Source organism: Argiope bruennichi, chromosome 1 (assembly GCF_947563725.1).
Source record: "Argiope bruennichi chromosome 1, qqArgBrue1.1, whole genome shotgun sequence".
In the NCBI taxonomy this organism is placed as follows: Eukaryota; Metazoa; Arthropoda; class Arachnida; order Araneae; family Araneidae; genus Argiope; species Argiope bruennichi.
Genome location: NC_079151.1, coordinates 146,417,917 through 146,440,127, shown reverse-complemented (window position 1 = coordinate 146,440,127; position 22,211 = coordinate 146,417,917). Strand labels below are relative to the sequence as shown.

The 22,211-nt window shown below is 32.8% G+C and overlaps 1 protein-coding gene across 5 annotated transcripts in view; it reads right to left on the bottom strand.

Annotated features, from left to right (window-relative positions):
- Nucleotides 1-22,211, bottom strand: part of LOC129968788 (DNA mismatch repair protein Msh6-like) — a 74,770-nt gene that overhangs the window by 7,379 nt on the left and 45,180 nt on the right. For all 5 annotated transcript variants that reach the window (XM_056083040.1, XM_056083048.1, XM_056083065.1 and 2 more), the window contains 8 exons: nt 20,225-20,336; nt 15,337-15,403; nt 13,577-13,663; nt 11,286-11,363; nt 8,287-8,368; nt 4,969-5,056; nt 3,017-3,083; nt 2,729-2,815 (listed from right to left, as the gene is read on the bottom strand). In XM_056083040.1, the coding sequence (XP_055939015.1) occupies nt 2,729-2,815; nt 3,017-3,083; nt 4,969-5,056; nt 8,287-8,368; nt 11,286-11,363; nt 13,577-13,663; nt 15,337-15,403; nt 20,225-20,336 (668 nt within the window). The remainder of the gene's footprint in view (nt 1-2,728; nt 2,816-3,016; nt 3,084-4,968; nt 5,057-8,286; nt 8,369-11,285; nt 11,364-13,576; nt 13,664-15,336; nt 15,404-20,224; nt 20,337-22,211) is intronic.

The window sequence follows — 22,211 nt, the reverse complement described above, 5'->3', positions numbered from 1 at the left end:
GATTTTTAGAGATTTAGAGATTTTTTAGAGAGAGATTTTTAGAGATTTTTTAGAGATTTGTTCTGCATTTTAAGGCAGTTGAAATAAAAGAAGTAATGAAAAAAATGGCATCTCATGCTCATGTAAGAAAACATTTGATATTGAGGGATTTTTTTTTTTTTTTTTTTGACAAATAAGGATTTTTTTCTCATTGTTTTGTTGTTACCATTGTTATGAATTTATCTCTGGAAAAAATAGTTTCCTGCATCTTGAAAATTTTCAGGAAGAGTTTCAATTCCTAAAGAAGGGAAAGATTCAACACATTTTAAAAATGACAGATCAATGTGCCTGTTTTCTTATAGGGGCAAAATTTTAAACTGACGACAAATTGATTTATGAGTTTACTGGTAGATTCTGATATTTCAAATAAAAATCAGCATGGATTTCGAAAGAACCAGGATAATTTGAACTCGACGTGAAGTTGAGAAAGCTCACTTGAAATCTTGTGTCACTTACCTAGAATCATTTATATGAAGTTAGAAAACAATTTTTTTATGATCTAACTGGACATTGAAAACTTGCGCGCGTCTAGCTCAACGAGATACTAAACTGATTCTGCTCTGATGAAAGCAATTTGGTTTAAGGTACTTATTATTTGATTTGGTACATATGAAAGTATCAGCGTCATATCATTTTACTAAAATGAACAAAAGTTTATTACATATATTTTGGATTTCAGAATAAATTTTAAATTTAGTCAAAATAGTTATAAATTTATGACTGTATAAGAATAAAAAGGATATTACACATTTCCCTCGTCTTTCAACAGTCACAAAATTTCCTATTCAAAACAGTTAAAATATTGAGGAATAACTTTTGATCCAAACACGTCATTTTTTCATTTAAATGAAATTTAAAAGATCAGCGAGATTCCCTAATAAGCACGTAGGTTTAGTATAGTTTAGTTATATTAACGACCCGTTTTAAAGCAACACTATTTTGGGATGTACCTCGCAATTTTGAATTTCGGTCAGTTGACGATGACGATATATGAGATGGCACCTCCTCTCCAAATCTCCACACTACACCAGCGGAAGGATATTTTGCCCCAACGGATGTATCGTGCACCAGAGCCGCTTACACGGTGTTTCTTCGGTGGAATCGGATGTCGAACCTAAAACTCTCCGGTTCCGAAACCGAGACCTTACCACCAGGCCATCTCGGCCCAGTCAGCACGTAGGATTTCAACAGAAACTTCGAAACTTCATCCACAGGTCGTTAAATTCGACGACCTGTGGTCGAAGCACCTAAAGACTCTATATACTTAAATGTTAAGAAAATCCTAATTTACATCAAAGAAATTTAGCGCATGCACTTAACAAGTTATATATTCAAAAGATGCATCTAATATCAATAACGAAAGCACATAGCACTGTTTCGAACGAAACTGTACAGATGCTCAGTGGGTGCCTTCCAAATGACATAAAGATTAAGAAGGAAGTTCAAACCATGGTTAGAACCAGGTTTTGGATATATCAAACTATGGAATGTCGATAATCGAATGGAGGGACAACGGACGCTATGTATACAATGGATCTTATTAAAATAGAATTGGTTACGCTTTTGTTCTTAATTCAAATAAGTCAGAAACCGATTTTAGAAACCGAAATATTTAGATTAGATGATTAATGCAATTCTTTCGTGATGAAGGCAATTACAATCAGGGAGGCTGTTGAATACTTTTTAAATTAGAAAAAAAACATCAAAATTATATCATACCAGATAAGATCAGTTCTTAAGACCACCCATACCCTTTTTGAAAAAGATAATATATTAAAGATGTCAAACGAATGATTGAAAAGTATCAATATTAAAAAAGAGATCGTGTAGATATGGGCTTTGGAGAAATGAAAGATAGACAGCTAATAAAAAATTAGAACAAAAAAGTTAGTATTCGTTTCAATAAACCATGCATTCAAATTAAAACTGAAGGTAAGATGAAAATCATGAATTCATGGGAAAATAGATGGCAAAAATCCACAAAAGTAAATGAATGAAAAATTTATTTGATGATTTTAATACCAAAAGGATCATGGAAAATTTTTACTGTAACCAAATTATCATTGATCATAATGCTTTTATTAATGCTCATCATTCCAGATATTTTAAGCAAAAGATATGCGTTTGGAGCTAGCAGTAGGTACGATTCCACACATTATCAAAGATTGAATTTTTAATTGTATCATTTTATGGTATAATCAGCGTAAACAGTGACCTTCTAGATGGATAAAAAACCTTATTGAAATTCCAATTTGGGCATCTTGATTGTCGAGAAATTATTAACTAAAGAAATAGACGATGATTGGCATCATTCATTATAGATAAAGGATTTTTCGTGTATTCTTAACTATTTTGTGTTTGCATTTTTATCATTTTCCCTCCTTTCTTCCCTCTATTCAGTTTCTATTTTCTTTGTTGTTTTTTACATTCTTTTGCTATTTTTGTATTTTTCTTATTTTTATTATCCGCTCTTTGATTTTCTCATTCGGCCTCCCGAAGAACTTGAGTGTAATTGTGTCGACTGCCGGTCTTCAGTTTGATTTTTGGTAGTTGCCCTTTTTCTTTGATGATTTCCTATCGGATAGGTTGCTATGGGTTGACCCATCTTTTACAGTTTCTTTTCAGTTAGGAATTCAGAGTCTAGGAATTGTATTAAAATTCAAAATATGCAGAAGCATGATATACATACTTCAGCTGGGTCCGAGAATGGCTTGATGCTCGACTTCTTGATCCAAGCTCTTGAAGCTCTCTCATCGAAGAAAACGATGTGGTACTCCTGCGAAAGAAGTAAATGGACGTAGAAATGTGTACAGAGTCAACATAAGTTAATTTTTCAAAAATACCTATGGTTGTGAGAAGAGAAATTTCAAAACCATGGAAGAATGCGTGTAGTCATATACAAATCACAGAACTCATATGGATGGAGAATAATATATATAATATCAATGTCTATAAAAATGGAATTTATGGGACATACCACTTCAGAATAAAGAGTATTGATATATATCTGCTTCACAGGATCATTTTCCACCATCCCAGGCCATCTGCAAAACGAATAAATAAATGTACAAATGATAAATAGCTAAATGAACTCATTAAATATACGCAAAATGACACGTAAAATAAAAATTTAGTCCAGGAATAAGGGTGGATCCCAATGTTTCATTTTATTTTTTAAATAGAAAAAATTATTTTTTATCCCATTTCCAATTCGGCAAAAATTTCTACCAATTATGCCGAAAAAATATGTCAAATAAAATGTATCTTGTTTTAATAGTTAGCACAAAAACTTTTATCTCAAGACCTGCCAAATTGCATAATTTGATTGAAATAAAAATCGAGCAGTAAGGATTAAAAGGTTACAAACCAATTGAGATCAAACTGTAAAACCCAATGAAGAAAATAGAAAACTCGAGCTGTAAACTATGTAAAAGATTTTTTTTTTTTTTTTTTTTTTTTTTTTTTGTAAACTAGAACAGAAATAATGAAAACAGTGGATGTCTTAACGACTGAAGCGTGTGCACTTTATTAGAATATAAAGAATCAGTACTTGCAGGGGGGATCATTTGCTAGAATTTTCAATATTATTGGAGAATATTAAGAAGCTTTATCGAAATAATGAAATAAAATACTTTGGAGTAGTTCTAGTTATTTTAAACTGAAGAGACTAGCAATAGATAATATTTTAAATTACTGTACAATTCCATGTATTAAATAATAGATAATGTATTAAATTACAATGTAATTCCAATCAACCAATGTGGCATCGTTCGAAATGAATGAAAGGGAATTCCTCATGCAATATGAGTAGTTAGATAAAATTAGCGCCAATGCGGACATTCTTACCTTCACTCCATCAGTCGAATTGTTCCGTCGCAATAATTATTATTGAAAATATTTCAGAAAGCTGAGAATTGTGAAATACAACACTTCGAAGCTTCATTGAGCTTTCCTAATTTTTTTAGAAATTTCTAACAGATGGAGCACACTTTTTTTTTGTATCTGAAATAGCCAAAATGCAATACTGAAATAATCAAAAAATTGGGCCTCGAAAATATGATGATCTTTAAGATTTTAAACCTCAGATAGAAGGAAATGGCCCATTTGTTTTTACATATTCGAAAGCTTAGACGGATGGGGAAAAACTCAGACAAATAAAATTAGCTCGTTATCTTTACAATAAATTGTAAATCTTCGTCAAATCTTGAATTAAATTTAGCAAAGCGAAATCGCTATCAGTCTACTTTGACGCAGGTCAACACAATGCGCAAAAAAAAAAAAAAAAAATCAGTATATCTAGTTCTTATTTCTTAACCCTTTGACTACTGCTCCGGCCGAATCGGTCAGGCTGGTTATACATTGGTGAGTCGATTTCTGTTTCAAACGACGTATGTGGGATGTAAAGTGAGGTAATCTTTGATAACTCGTTTTACATCATACATCCCTCGTTTGAAACATAAACTGGCCTGCTCATCTGCATGGTCGGTTGGGCCGGTTCAATAGGGAAAGGATTAAATCTTAGCACCCATTTTTACCATTAAAATGGCAGATTAATATCTAATTTTGAATCAAATCGTGAATCAGTTCAAAATAAGTCATTCTGCAACATCGGAAATGTATTTATTATATATTTGAACGCGATAACTCAAAAAGACAAAAAGCCACGTAAAGAAATTTTGTATAAATTGTTTTCATTAAATGTGCAGATCTCCCACACAAGGTGAATTTATGCAATACTGTTAAAAATGTTTGGGCCAAGTTAGTCAGAGGGAAAAAAAATTACAAAATGTATATTCGATTCTCTTCTGTATACAACGAATTAGGTACAAAATACGCCCTATTTTTGTAAGATATGAGACATCTGAGGTAAGAATACTCGCTTCCGCTTCCCTATGTATAAAAAGAAATGACACTATAAATCCAGATTACCTGGGATATCTTGCTCTTTCAATCCAAACTAAGTCACCGGGTGCATAATTTTCTGAAAGTTGACATTTGTTGTAGCTGGTCCCGGGCTCTGAAAGATTCCATTTTCCAAGAATTACAAACCAAAACGAAAAGGCATACTATAGTGGGTGTGTTGTGATTTTCTAAGGAACTGCCCAGTTTTAAATACACTATTTTTAATTTTCACAAACACAGCCACACTACAAAATTTACAAACACTTATTATTACAGACACACATAGAAAATTAGGTTAAAGAAAACAGTATGGTGGAGGGATTAAACGGTTTCCAGCCTAAAGCATTCGGCGTCAAGGATTGCGCATAGGGAAAAAGTCGATCTCAGGATGCAGGTCTGCCATCCAACTGCTTGTCTTCTGTAAAACGCCACAAAGGGGCGTTCTCTGTTCAAGGGGAAAAAGAGGTGCTACAATACGAATTTTTCTCTATATTACAAACAGAAAAAATTGGCTCATTTTTGTTGCTAATAAAATATGAGAACTAAGTCATTCGTATCTTCTATTGAAGTTTATAAATCTGCTTCGAAATTTGTTATTTTGTTCTAAATCACTGAAAGGAAGAATATTTGCAGAGATTGGGGAATTTTGATAAAAAAAAAATTCTGTTTGAAGAAATTCGGCTAATTTACTTCAAAAAAATAAAAAATATAAATAGTGTTGTGTAAAAAAAGATTAATTAAAATTAAAATGCCTTTATTATGAAATCGATTTTTTTCACTTTCGGCAACAGTTTTACAATCTGTTTTAAACTAAAACACTTGAAACTTTAAGCACAGCTTAGTACTGGATGACAACGGAATATAAACTGGTTTTCTTGTCTATGATTTTCAAATTTTTAGAAAATCCATAATTATATATGAAACTAGAAGAAATTATGTTATACTTTTTAGTTTGTTTTAAAAACACAATACATTAAAAAACATTTTTTAAAAAATAATGATGTATAAACACACTTAAAACATAAAAACACTGATCATTGTGGCTTCAACCCCCCCCCCCCTTTTTTTTTTTGAAAAATCGTAGTGTTTTCTACGAGGTGAATAATTCAAAATAATTTATGTTTGTTTGGTATAAAATCGAAGATGTTTTTTACTATGAAAACAAACAATTTTCGATGCAAATTGATAAAATATTTATTAAATTATGATTAGTAATTCGAGCATTTTCTTCCGTTAACCTTTGAATTCCTGAATCATCCAGATAGATTTGATCGTCACTGAGTGTGCAGATTCAACAGGGTTATTAGAAGTTGAGCAACTATCATTTAGGGACTCTCCACCGCATAAATGTTCTTTTACTGTCTTAGATAGAGTGTTACTTTGAGATTCCACCTAGTATTTTGTCACTAGTGACTACGTAGCTTTTCCCCTGCCTCTAGAGGGGAGAAAAATTAAATGCAGACGAGTCCCATCTAGCCATCCAGTAATAAGTAAACATAACTGTACATAGTTTTTACACCACTCTCGGATTTCAAATGGTCAACATAATGTTTTGAAACTTTTGCGGCAAGAACTATTTTGAGATGGGTTCTGGCATTGTTTTGAGCTACTGATCGTATGGTGACGGCACGCTACATCAACGTAACTGATGTTAGACGGCAAATTTAACCCGCGTCATATTCGCATGCACTTGATTGGATCTCAAACTTTATGCACTGGAAATGAATCTATCCTGAGAGTTCCAAGTTTGCTCGAGACAATTATAGCAGCTTACTGTAGCCCATGTACAGGTTCAAAATAATTGTGCATTTGTTGTGCAATTGTACATCAAAATAATTGTGCATTTGTTGTGCAATTGTACATCAAAATAATTGTGCAAGCTGTATACAAAATAATGACAAAAAAATGGAATTCTAACTTTTTCAAATTTGTTCTACTTTTGTTTTTCCTGAATTATTTAATCTGATTGAAGAGAAGAAAAAAAAAAAAAAAACAGGAAATGTTCCATTAAAAATTATAAATTTGCAGTTAAGATTTTCCCAACACGCTTATCCTCAGCCAATGTTGTAAATTTTCAGTAAATACAATTTGACTTTTGCTCTAAGATTAGTAAATTCCGTGGATATATTTATGAACACAGATACTTCATAAGAACGTTTATTTAAATACTTATTGGATAAAAAAAATCTTTGCAAAGTAACAATTCATTCAAAATGATATATTAATGTAACTAGTACATGTAGGAAGCACTCATAAAGAAAAGGAGGCAATTCTTTTTCTTTCCTTAACAAATTTAATGTAAAAATATTTTATTGACCACAGCTGAATTGTTGAACCATTTCCTTGGAATCATTATGTGAAATTAATCACACCTTCCAACACTGGTTACCAAGTCATCAGTACATACATACATCATATTAAATGTTGTATCAACTATTTATTGAAGAATACACATTTCCAAAGAATTTTAATTAATATTTTTAAAAAAATCATACAACTTTGATGATCAAAAAAATTATTTGTTAGACATTTACAATTTTTTTTTATTTCATCAAGTAACAAGTACTCTTGCTTTTTTAAAGTCATCATTGCTCAATTTGACATAACAAGCTCCCATATACATTTTTTTTCTGATTTGTAATTCCAGTGTTTCAGTGTTGGCACAATATTCCATTTGTTAGTTTTTTTCTAAATATTCTAAAAATTCTTTCACTACCAGCATCGCTGTGAATGAGGATTCGTGGTCGCTGTGGTCTGGTGGTAATGTCTCAGCTTCGGAAGCGAAGGGTTTCAGGTTCGTTGTTCGATTCCAGCCAAGAACTGTCAAGTAAGCGGGTCTTGTACACGTTAAATCCGTCCTCACGCTGATGTGGGAGGGGGGAAGTTTGGAGACTGGGTGCCAGTTCAGGTGTCGTCTCGTCAAATGACCGCGGTTCAAAATTACGAGGTCCGTCTAAAAATAACCCTAGCTTTAAAACTGGACGTAACCAAACCGAATGAGAATTCGAGAAGTGGACCGGCGTTTTTTGTAGTCTTCTGTACGTATGATTTTGTATTTTTTCCCCTGTATGTCTTGTTGGAGGGTAAGTTTAGCTCATAAGGTTTGAAAATCTATGCTGAGCTTTTCATCGCAGACTTACTCGGACGGCTTTCGACCTCTAAAATTAAGAGCCAAAATTTATTAAGTAAGCAAGCCCTTGCGTAAATTAATTTAATTAATTAAGCCTTTTCGTAAATTAATTAAATTAATTAACACAAAGCAGAAACTTGAATCTAGTGAAAGAAGAAACCAAATTCTATGATTTTAATAATAGTTTTACTAATAAATAAAAAAATAAGAATTACTGATTTCAAGTTTATTCTTCCCTTGGCTCCTGGTTTTCTTGTTTGCGTAGCGTGCGGCAAAGCTATAAGTCAGCAGTCGATCCTACAACAGAGTCATCTGTTATAAAATTTTAGAACATTTTTACATAAGTTTATTACATATTCTTAAAATCAATGTTTTAATGGAATTAATCAGTGGTGTTAATCAAATGCAAAGCATAATTGCAATTGTCATACAACTAAATGTTATTACAGTCTAAAACATATCGCACATGCATCTATCATTAACATCTAACTCTGAGCAAAGCGTTCTAGTTATGCTGTTTACCTTATATAAATAAACTTCCTTTGTAGGACCCATGCATTATCCTTCAGTTTTAGATTACGGAATTCGATTATTATATGAAATCTTTTCCCGAGAAATTTCCATTTTATTGTTTATGGAAAAAGATATGCATTGAAATATACAATGATGTTTAAAGCACGAACATATTTCCAGCACAACGATATATATTTAATAACTAGCTCATAAAATCCAAAAATTAATCGAATGATTAATTTTGTAAAATGAATATAAACATAAATTAAAGAGAAGCATGGATATAATTCAGATAAGTCTTCAATAATGCTAAAGATGACGGATGATTCTAATGTAAGCCTGAAAAGATGTAAAATGAATTCATTGTGACTCAATCACTTTTTATTTCATATTGATTCTTAGAATTCTAAAGGATTAGAATTATATTACCAAATAAATTTTAAACAAAAAAATTAACAGTTAGTTGGAACAATAGAAGAGTTGTTACTAATCTTAACACATTGCGTACGCCGCTCTGCGCGCTCCCAGGGCCAGCACATTTTTGACCGCTCTAGATTCTAGAGTCATGTTTGACAATTAAAACAACAAGCTACAAGCCAGATTTAATCAAACTTTCAAAAGGCATGCAAATCCAATGCTCCCATTGATGTAACTATCTATATTTCTGTTTTCATATGAATAAAGATTATTCCGTATTAAAAGCCGTTTATTTTAAATCAAAAATCAAATACATTTAAGCAAAATCTATAATATTAAATCGAAAATTTTTAGTGACTCTTTAAAAAATGGAAAATTTTGTAAATTGTTACTTTTCGCTCTTCCGTTTCAATAGGTTGCCGACCCCTGCTCTGGAAGCATGCTTGACAAGCAATAGGATGATATATCCACGTTTTTAATTTGCATTTGGTGTTATCTATCTTCTATACTTATATAAAGCTCAATGTGTTTGTGTGGGTGTGTGTGTTGGCGCTCTACAGGCCAGATCGTTTGACATACAGCTACCAAATTTGGTACATGTATACCTTGGAGGTCGAGAATGTGCACCTGGGGTCCCTTTTTTGAATTTTTAATTAGGATTTTAATTATTAATTAAAAACCAACTTCCCGCCAAAAAATCTTTTAATTTTCCTTACCACCAAATAAGTAAGGCTTCAGGGGTTTATTTTTTTTCCCCAAGCTAATGAGGATAGGCTTAAGATTTTTGAGCTGATTATTTCAAACGATTCTGTTTATTTTCTTAATGTTTGATGCATTTAAAATTAAACATTGTTAAGTAAACGATCTTTCAGATTCATTCTGAAGTACTTCTGAATTAAAATAAAACAGAATAAAGGAAATTAAAAGTTTCTAATTTGCATAGCGTTAACCCAACTGGCCTAGAAAAATTCCCGCATTTGCGTTACCGTAACTGGCGTTGAAAATTCACGCATGCGCATTGCGTTCTGATTGTTGACAACCATTATCAACGGATGCGGACTTGATTTAAATCATTTTTAGGTTAGTCGCATGCTTTTGTAATTAAATTGTATTTATGTCAGCTATATATTTTTTGTATATGCTTATAATTTTAAGTACATCGTTTTTTAAATAGTTTTTCCTAGCCTGTTTTCAACCGATCATTTTAAACGATTCGTTTTATTTTCTTAGTGTTTGATGCATTTAAAATTAAACATTGTTAATGAATCGATCTGGTCATGCTGAATCTGAGTCATGATTTGTTGACAAATTCTTGAAATATTACATAAATTAAGAAAGATATTCTTTAGTATCCATAAAGTTTAAACGCTCAGTGACTCTGTTTTCAGTAATCATATTGCAAAAAATGATTATTTCAGTAAAAAATATTATTATATTAATTGCAGATTAATCCTTTCGACTTTAATTTAAAGTATAAGTTCTACGGGAGCTAACAGAAAATTAGAGAGATACATATTAAGTTATGACTGAAGGCCTTTATAATATTATGAGTGAATTATATGACTATCAAAATTTGAAGTTTTAAAATATTTTGATGAAGAAGCCATTAAAGTAGAAATTGCATAAAATATTTAATTATTAAAATCTTAACGAATATTAAGATTGGCGAACCGGCTGGTCGGCAAAGGCAGCTAGTATTTACATAAAGTATTCTTAAATATTACGATATATGCTATACATGTATTTATTATATAAGTTTTTTTACATTTTAACTATTATTTACTTCACAGATTGAAATAATGCTTTAGAGTGTGATATTTGGTAAAGCATATTCCTTTGTGGGATGGTATGCAGCATGATTTGCAGCAGTATCATGTTTTAAGACATTAAGGACTGCTCACGAGTTTTCTCGTGTTGCGTGTCCCATCTGTTATTGCTTCATAAATAACAAAGTTGTGTGATGATTTTAGAACGTATAAGTTTACACAAAAATGTGCTGTCCCAGGCGTATGTCTTACAGATTTCTTTGCGGTCCTTAATGTATTAAGTATTTACCTTTGGTTGGTTATGCATCGACTTAGCCGAAGAAATATGAAAACGAGATATCTCGTGATCCGTTTGCAAAGTGTTACGAACAACCATTATAAGATACAAAATGGCTCTCAAATTTCAGTTTCAGTAGATATTAGCACTTGACATTTAGCATACGATCGTGAATCTATTCCACTCAATGGACAAGAAGTATTTCTTTCGAAAAAAAGGAATATGAACCATGAAAACTTACCTCTCTTTTCATTTTCATAGCTTCCATGGCAGTTTCGACCGCTCTTTTGAGTTTTGGTGGTCTGAATGGTATCTTATCCTGAAATTGAAAGATATTTTAACAATTACAAATAGCTTCGTGAAATTCTTGCTACACTGAATACTAGCAGCCTGTGCTTAGCACTTGTATTCGGGGGGTGGGGGGATATTGGTTGCATTTAATTTCATTTAAATCTTATGCATGACTTCATGTCCACTATCCCATCAGTAAAGCATTTTTATGCCTTTGCATTCGAATGTCTTCTCTCAGTCACCATTCAAGAACGTGCATCATTTTGACATTTTATTTATTTATTTACTTTAAATTGTTAAAAGTAGCTACAGAATGTTAAAAAGATGTGGATTCCTTTTCAGAGAAATTCAACTAAAAAAAATTGCATGTATTTATTTTTTGGTGTCATAAACAGATCCATGTATTAAGTGAGTTATGCATGGAATTATCTTTCCGAGTGCAAAAGGTTAAGCATCGAATTACTTAAGCGATTATTTAGCATACATAAAAACCTTTCTAACGGAAACTAGCCCTACGATATCAGTGTTATTAATAACATAACAAACCGGTTCATTTCTCTTCTAAATGAGGGTTAAGCATCGAATTACTTAAGCGATTATTTAGCATACATAAAAACCTTTCTAACGGAAACTAGCCCTACGATATCAGTGTTATTAATAACATAACAAACCGGTTCATTTCTCTTCTAAATGAGGGTTAAGCATCGAATTACTTAAGCGATTATTTAGCATACATAAAAACCTTTCTAACGGAAACTAGCCCTACGATATCAGTGTTATTAATAACATAACAAACCGGTTCATTTCTCTTCTAAATGAGGGTTAAGCATCGAATTACTTAAGCGATTATTTAGCATACATAAAAACCTTTCTAACGGAAACTAGCCTTACGATATCAGTGTTATTAATAACATAACAAACCGGTTCATTTCTCTTCTAAATGAGTCATCTTTGGTGATTCTACGGGAATATCAGAAGTTCATTTAAGCGTTTAGATATAATTAGATGCCCATTATTTCGACAAGTTGTTCAGCTTCATTAAAAATAAAAGTCTGTGGTTCATCTATCTTCTAAATGTCATAATGGTGTAATTTCAGTTTTTTTCTCCCTTACGAAACATAGAGAAAATATTGTAATCATAAAAAAATTCGATTTGAATGTTTATTGAATATTTATGTTTCTAACACACACACACACACACACATTTTTGGCACTATGCTTTTATGAACAAAATTCAAAAACGCCTTGAGTTAGATCTGTGAAATTAGGTATATTAATACCAATTTTGTAGGTTTTGAACACATTTCGAGCGAAATCCATTCAGAGGCAATCTGTGCGAAATCAAGTTAACATGTTAATAAAGAATCGGACAGATAAAATTTGTAATTAAAATAGATAAAATATCTAAAGCATGCATAACCAGCAAATTTGGAATCAATTTCGTCAAGCGGTCGATCGTCTGTTCGCCAGTATTTTCGGATTCAGGTAAAAGCAACGACTTAAATCATTGAAAGTTAGTGCTAAAATTGTAATTCCGAGTTAAATTTTGGTTTCAATCAGTTGGAACAAATGCATATAAAATCATCAGTTTTTAACTCTCAATTTTCGGGTACTATGAACCGCATACTAGGGCTCCCAACTAATCAACAAAGTTCGCACGATACATTTAGTATAAAGGCTTAATTCATACCAAAGATCGTCCTCCTGCTGGTGGGGTGTGTAAGTTTGGAAAGGGGTGCAGCTCTGGTGTGGTCATCGTGATCTGACCGCGGTTCAAATCTACGAGGTCCGTCCCAAAATAGCCCTAGTGTTGCTTTAAAACAGGACGTTAATATAACTAAACTAAACATACCAAAGATCAATATTTCGTAACCATGTTCGCCTATATTATGTAAGACATTTGTAACCTCATCCAAACTCCATCCGTTTCAAAAGGGAGGGCAGGGAGTATCACCGTTATTGGAGAGTATGAGAGAAAATTTCAGGAATACACCCGCTGGTTGAATGTTGAAGTCTTTATCTACAAAAGAATTGCCGTATTGCTTAAAGTATTAATTTTTAACAATAAAGATAACAATCTTTTAATGAATGCACAGTTTGGAAAACCTTTTTATCAAAGGATGATAAGGTCAAATAGCTTTATGTCTTTAACTCGTTGCTAACGTTCATGGTGACATCTGAAAAGTTATTTCAATTACAGCTTTCACTGAATATATAACCAATATACGAAGTTATACATACTGAAGATGGCGGTATAAATGGTTCGATACATTTTTCCACTATCCAGCTTCTGGACACTTTTTCATCCAAAAACACCACGTGGTATTTCTGCAAAAAAGGCGCAACAAATTTTTAATCACGAAATTCCTAAATATATTGTTTAAATGCATAATATGGATACAGATTCTAATATTGACATCTTTTAGCATTCATGATTCACCCTTTTTTTTTAATGAATACTCCTCGTTGTAAATCATGATACATTGCTCAAAACAATTAAAAGATATTGTAAATCGTATAAAATAACGTAAAAGTTTTTTTTTTTTTTTTTTTTTTGCATAAAAGGGAAAAAGAGAGTTACAAATACAAATTTCTCTTATTTTCAAACTTTGCAATATGCAAATTTTGAGTTTGATGTCAAAGACGACGTTTTAGCGGCAGCGAATTTGATTTGGCTTTCAACTTAATATAAGACAAAATGGGAAAGAATGATCGACATTCAGTAAGCGCGTTGTTTCGATGAGTGCGATGTCTCAACGAAGTCATTTAACCGAATGAGAAGCTTGGAGAGTTGTTGGCCAGTTAGAGGCGGGCCAAACACTAGCCGAAGTATCAGAAGCCATTGCAGTTTCACAAAGTGTAATTTCCAGGATCTGGAACCGTTTTTGGAGACTGGAAATGCAGGCTGAAAATCAGGGCAAGGGCGTAGACGTGCAACAACGCCCAATGAAGACCGTTATTTAACGCTAACGACTCGGAGGCACAGAAATATGAATGTCACTCTTCTTCAACAACACTTTCGATCGGCTACTGGCACCACAGTTTCGATACAAACTGTCTGAAACCGCCTTCACTCTGTAGATCTATATGTTCGCCGACCAATGGTGTGTGTCATGTTAACAACAAGGCACCGTCGCGCCCGCAGGGAGTGGGCAACAGAGCATGTGAACGGGAGGAGAAATGAATGACGCAATGTTCTTTTCTATGACGAGTCCCGTTTTTCTGTTCATCCTGGTAATAGGTGTATTTTCACCTGGAGAGAACGTGGCACTAGAAATCCTGCGTTCGTGTACGAAAGTGTAAGATTTGGCGATGGGGGAGTGATGGTCTATGCTGGCATCTCCATTGACGGGCGCATCGATTTCCATATCATTCGAAATGGTGCTCTGACCGGTCGCCGATACAGGGTTGAGATCCTGAGACCTATTGTAGTCCATTTCGCTTCAGCAGTTGGATATGCCTTCATATTAATGGACGACAGTTGCAGGCCACGTGGTGCTGCTAACTTGGTGAATGATTTCCTTTTGGAGGAAGGAATCATACGAATGGATGGACAGCGTGTTCTCCGGATATGAACCCAATCGAGCATGTTTGGGACATTTTGGGCAGACGAATTTCTGGACGCCTAGCACTCTCACAAAGAGCTCTCTCCAAGAACTGGAAAGAGCTCTTCTCGAGGAGTGGGACAGAATACAGCAGCTTCTCATTAACAGCCTCATTGCCTCGACGCATCAAAGGTGTTCAACGTTGCTGGCCGTCCGGGGAAATTATACCCACTATGATAACGATGTTCAATAAAACGCATTTTTTCTGCCAAACAAATGTCATTTTTATCTCATATAGCCTACTACGTCTGTCGATAATGTATGAATCATTCAAATAATTATCCAGGTTCAAAATCAACCCACAACCTTAATATCCTTTAATGGTTTTGAGCAGTGTATTAAATTAATTTAATTCCCTGATTTAGCAAAAAAAAAAAAGCATGGAAATTTGCTTACCGGTTCAGTTTGAAGATCTTTACAATGCCGAAGTTCCTCTGGATGGTCTTCGACCATCGCAGGCCATCTATAAAATTAACAAATAGAAATCATGGGTAATGAAAAATCTTGATAATTTAAGTTAAAACCCATTACTGTCGCCATTCCAGTTATGCGCTTTATCATTTAATCATCTATATAATAAATCAAATTAAGCATAGCACCGATCTAACGATTAAATTATGTTAGAATAAGTATAATTAAAACCCCTCTCACATAAAAAATATCTTCAGCACGCCCCTGTGAAGGAATTCACAGGGCTCATCAACCCGTGAAACCAACTTTCTTTACATTTTCAGAAAACAAACAAGATACTGTGAAACCTGTATATAAAGATTAATTGAATTATTGTTATAAATAATTACCTAATTGAATTATTGTTATAAATAATTTGGGCATCTAAAATTATATTTTTTTACACTTTAAATTATTTCAATTTTTATGAGAACTTCAAAATGAAAACTTTATTTTAAAAAGTAAACAATAAAAAAATACTTAAAAGAATGATAAGCACAAGTTTATTTCATACGAAAATTACAAACAAAAAATATTTTTTCAGTAAAAAAAAACAAAAAAAAAATTGTTCATTCTATTAACTCCCTTTTTGATGCAAACTACAGGATGGTCATAAATTAACTTTCCCTGTTTGGCGGCATCTGTAGCTAAAACGAATAAACGAAATGAAACCACATTTCATATCCAGTCTGTGAAAGGCATGGAAAGATAAATTTCGCAGAAAAAAAATTAGAACTAAAAATGGTCAATAGGAGAAATATTGGCGCTGCTGTCACGTACGAAAAAGGAAATTTGCAGGTCGAGATGGATTATATAAAATTAGTAGTGTGTGTGACAGCAGCACCATGCGTTCTTTGTAAAAAGTTCTGAGCGAAAGACCTGTTAGCAGTTCGTTCTTGATTACTGATATATTCTTTATTACTGTTAATGATCGACTGTTGATATGTGCTTAATATATGAGCCCTATTTTATCTTAGCGTGATTTACTGATAGAACTGTTTTACATAAATAGTGTAATGCCGTGGCTGCTCTTAAGCAAACCTTCATGTCTTGAAACAGAATATATGACGGGCTGTTATGAACATCGAAACTGACAGTTTACACACAGCAGTAGAAAACGTCATATATTGTATGCAATAGGTTGTATATTGGGTAGGTTAGCATGTGTTGCACGATGTCCAGGGGCCCTAATGTTGATGAATAAAAGATTATTTTCAGAGAGTTTCATGAATTCATTCATAACTGTACTTCCACAGCACCAGTATTTCTCCTATTGGCAATTTTTGGTACTAATTTTTTTTCTGCGGAATTTACTTTTTCATGCTTTCGCAGTCTGTAAATGAAATGTGGTTTCATTTCGTTTATTTGTTTTAGTTGCAGATGCCGTTCAACAAGGTTATTTTATGGCCACCCTGGACATTTACATATTTCAGTTTAACTAATGAGTGTAGATGCACGTTGAGGACATTTTATACTGTCGTAACAAAGTCTCGAAGGGAATTAAAGAAATGGCATTCTCAAGAGATTTTTGAGTTTTTCTTCGTGAACCGTCATTTGCCACTTGATCACTCTGTCATCACTTGGAAAACTGCTGAAATATCATCAGTACTTCGACATCATTGTCCAAATTTAAGAGCCTTAAGCCCTGAATAGAAACGATAAGTTTGACGAAATTTGGTAATCACTATCTGCCAGGGATCTACACATTCTTTGGCGATTTCAGAAAGTTTAGTGTCGGTGTTTCCGACAAAAAAAAAGCTTTCTTCAAATAATTTTGGATATAATGGATATTGTCACCGAATTCCAACTGTAGGAAAACCCAATCACCTGCATTTCTTTTTTTTATATTTGGACTGCATATTTATTTGGCAGTTTGTTTTCCAGATTGTTGTGTACTTATCTTTCATTAATAGTTTTCCTTGAAACACCTCTTGTCTAAATGTAATAGCTGCAGGATCAGTGTGCAATTTCGTGGAAAGTAAAAATACTTTTGTTTTTCAAACTAGAAGAAGTGTTATGAGGTCTACAAGTGTACACTATAAAAGCCTTTATCTCTTCATCAATATCAAGTAGCCAGTTGAAGATTTCTTCCTCATCCAAGTCTTATTTGTTTTGTAGTCAGATGGTAAACTTCACATTTTGAAAGCGCCTCGGCTTCTCGTATTTTCCAATCACTAATAGCTTCAGTTTGTAGGTTAAAGTTCTATATGAATACATTAGCCACTGCTTCCAGTTCTTCCCATCTTTACAAATTTCTTCTTTGAACAGCATTGTCTGGCATTAGCAGATAAAACAAACTAATTCCATCTACAATATGCACATCATCATTTTTCTATCTTCTTTTTTACTCGCTGTTTCCAAGATGCGGTATACCGATTTTCCTTCACGTAGTTTAAAAATAATATCTTAAAGAGGCTAACCCTTCATTGATGGTCTTGAAATTGCTGTTAAAAAAGTCTTCTCAGGTGTTTTGTTCGTTATAAACTGCTGTTCTTCTAATGGAACTTTCCGTGATTTCTCACTCCTTCATAACTTAAGATTCATATATTTATAAGCACCAAAGGTCGAAAGCAGTTTTAGAATAGTAAGGCAAAGTAAATAAGTGAAACTAAGTAGTCAAAATGTCAAGACTTGTTTTCGCCAAAATTTTCCATATCTACGATTTATAATTCTATCTTTCGGGACATCACAAATGAATTTACAAAAATCAATGTTATTAGAAATATTTTTTTCGTGAAAGCTATAATTATAGAACCTGAAATTTTTAAAAGAAATTAAAATTTTGAGTGAAATGAAGAAGAAATGCAAAAATTCTTAAATTGAATAGTAATATAATAGCCTGCAGACAACTTTTGACACTTAGTGTAATTTAACAGGAAAAAATTTTAGTTTCTTATCCACCCTACTGCGTAATACCATATATTAAACGGCATCAATTTTCTTCAGCCCTTGATCAGTTTCTCAAACCATTAACTTTGCCATGCTTTAACGCCTAGCGATCAATTTGAAGCATAAAAAGAATTGTAAGTAAAATGTGGTCAATTCAAAGTGAGTAGTGTCTAACCTATGACTGAAAAGTTTTCCTAGGTGACTACTCAGAAAAAAGGACATACCTCCCTAATTTAAGCTTATCTAATGTCTACCTGTAGAGACGAGTTCTGTACAAGCACCAAATACACTGGCTTTTTTCACAGACCATTTTTCCCTGGAAAAACCAGAGACAAACTTCACATCCATGTCTTATTGAGGTTATGGATTGAACCCCAAAAGCAAATGAAAATTAAGGAGAGGAAAACTGTAAAGAGTTGACATTTTTAGGGCTCTGCTGCTCTAATTTGCATGCTGTATATTCCACAAGCAGCAAACATTTGTGCTCATTCTAATCATTACATCCTCTGACCTCCTTATAACAAAAAGATCAAAACAACAAAAAAGTCAGTACATGAAAACGGAAGCAAACACATTCTATAGTTATTTCGCATTCCAGACGATGGAGTGTCGTTTTACAAGAAAAAAAAATTATCAATTATATTATTATATGATTATCAATTTTCTAATAAGGAAAATATCATTGTCGAAAAGTATGTATAACTAAAAAGCTATTACCGCTGCACACAAGTTTAAAATTCATTAAGAAAACGGAATTTCGAACACCAAGGGGAAATATTATTGCACACACAGTATCAATAACATTACTTGAACGACATATCTCTTTGCCTATTATATATATTCTACTATATTATATGCCTACTATATATATTCTACTATATATACTACTATACTATAGAGTAGTATATATACTATATATATACTACTATACATCTACTATGCCTATTATATATTCTACTATACATATTAGAACTCCACTGCCCTAAAGTGACAAATAAAACAGATGGTAGAGAAAAATTGATTACTAGGTAGATGTCAGTATTTTGTTTGTTTTACTTTGCAGCTGAAGTAGACGTTAGAGTATTTCTCGGAGACAGCAGTCAGGGACAGGTGTCTGCAGAAAGAAGGCAGCTGTTGACTCAATGGAGTCTATGTATCAAAGACTGCGTGAAGAAATACTATGATATATAATCCGAATAATGTCAGAAAGGAGACTAAAAAACAAACTTTTCAAAAATTATTCTTTTTACTCAGTGCCGTTTTACCAATTGCAAAACGAACTCAGCAACTTGTCTGAACCGCTCAAGGAATTGTTTAGAGAATTCTACCGTTGTTTAATCCATTTGGATTTTTTTAACATTTAATTCTATTTGTTTTCTCTTTTTATTATTATTATCTTTCTTGTTTATTATTTCTATTATTAAAATTATAATTTTTATTCCTTTCTTTCGTTTACGTTTACTTCTTTTATTCTTTCTCATTTCTTCTTTCAATCCTTTTTTTCTTCTTGATTTTTTTTTTCTTGATATATTCTTCTCACTTCTTCTACACCCTTTCAGTATTCAATATAGGTCGCCTAGTTTCTTTGTGTTCTTATTTTGCAAAGCTTTTTTTTTCTTTTTTGCTAGCAAAATTTCAGTGTTTTTTTTTAATTAATATTATTTAAAAAGAATATTAATGAACTCTTTACTGGTGTAATATCTTTGTTGGCACACTCTCTATATTTATCAGTCTACAATGGTATCAAAAGAAAATCTGGAATATTTCTTGCAATAAGTTATTTTTATATTGTATTTGTCAACAAAAATATTGGCACCAAACAAACAGGATTCAAATCCTAAAATAGTTGCATTAGTTAATTTATGAATTTAAATTATGTAAATGCATGCATATAAAAAAATTTCAATGGGTCAAAATGGTACTTCTCAATAAAATTTTATATTACCTCGGGTGTCCTTTCATTTTGGCCCAAACAATAGAGCCGGGTGAGTAGTGTCCATTTGTATATTTTGTATCGTCTTCAAGTTGAGGAATATAGCAGTTCCCTTTCTCTCCATCTGAAAGTCGACGGAAAATAAAATTGACATATTATATATTTGTAGGACGGTGGCTAGCGATAGAATGAATTTTGAAAAAGGAATAATAATAACGAGTTAAACAAGCAATTAATCCATTAAGATTAACTAGAAAGAAACTTTTAAATATTAGACTATTTACAGAAGGAAGATAAGACAGTTTAAATAAAGAATATGGTTCACCAGTGAGCTGGGGATGCCAAATACGGTCAAGGCCTTAAGAGGGTTTGCTCCCGTTTTTCCTTTCAACACGGAAGCACATCAGCAGCTTCAGATCTCACGTGTTCATTCCTGTCGACAAAATGGGCAATTCTCTCAGAAGGCGCCTGACGACATGCGCGCGCGAAACTTCTCTCATTGGATATTAAAATTCGAACTCGATCTGATTGGACTTGATTGGCATTGCCTTCTCTTACAATCGAAATTAGCTAAACATTTTAATTAATTATTATTCTTTCATTCATGCAAATTTACAGTTCTTAATATTAATTCTACATATATAAAATATATATATACATATAAAATTTCCCTTATACATTATTATTTTTAGATTATCATTATTATTGATGTATTAGTTTTCAGTGCTAAAAATAAACATCTCTTAGTTTTCTAAATGAAAAATATAAATAAGCTTTGAGATGGTGATTATTTTGTATAATTAACTTCATCTATAAACTCATTTCCATAACGAAACACTTTTCAGTACGGCGAGATGGTTCAGTCCAGTGGATTCATTCCAGTTTCGAGAACTTTTGAAGTCGGCGAGGATGTTCATTTTCTTTGGAATCCCGTCCGCCCAAAGAAGTTTTGAATGGTAAGTTTAGAAGGAGGGGGAAAAAATGTGAAACGTTTTTCGACTATTTGCTTGCTCTTAAACTGGGTATGACGAAATATTTAAATGCAAAATGAATCGAATACGAGTTAATTACCCGGTTAACAGGTTAATATAATAGCGGCTGAAAAAAGGTTGTCTATATTGCTATTTTTTTAATAAAGCGTAGCTTTATGTTAGCGTCCGATTCTGTTAATAATTTCCGAAATGCTTCATTTCTAAATATTTATGCGTCTCTTTTATATAGGTATTTCTTTTTTCAAGTATACAGTAAACATTAAAAATGCATTACTTTGCATGTCTATAAAGGCTACCTTAAATTCTTTATTCTTGTATGTTATCCTTGTTTTAAAAATGAATCAAACTCAAAACAAACTTCGTCATTTTTATTTTTTTAGGACCTAGAATCTATCCTATATGTTTTTATTATCAATATCCTTTTCTCTGGGCCATACCAAGAAGAAGATGAGATGAGCCCTGTCAATGACACATATAGCAGGGGCATAAAATGGCCAGTAAAAAACAAAGTATAAAAGTTAGATGGACACAATTTGATATGCAAATAAAGAATATATAAATAAGCAAGTCTTTTGTAGAGGATTAAACATTAAGGGAGATGTGAAGGGGGCACTTCACCTTGTCCGATGGTTAATTGGCCCTCTTACAAATATGCCCCCTTTGCCAGGATGCACTCAGAAACAATCTCATTCGTGATACATTGAATGATTTCGTGCCAGCAGAAGGACCGGTAGGGAGTATCTTATCTTCCGTGAAAGGTGGTGCCTTTTTTACAGCTGCATCCTACTGTCGTCAACTGATGGATAAGTGGACTAGCCGAGATTTTAAAGCAAAAGGAAAGTCTTTAAACTGATAAAGCCATTACAGGGACAAAAGGAAAATCACTGAATTTAGAGATCAAAGACAAAAAAAGATAAAGAGGTGCTCATTGTCCATTCTTTTAATTTCTGCAATTCGGGGTGCTTATTTATCATATTTACAAAGAACAGAGGAGCTCCATCTTACTA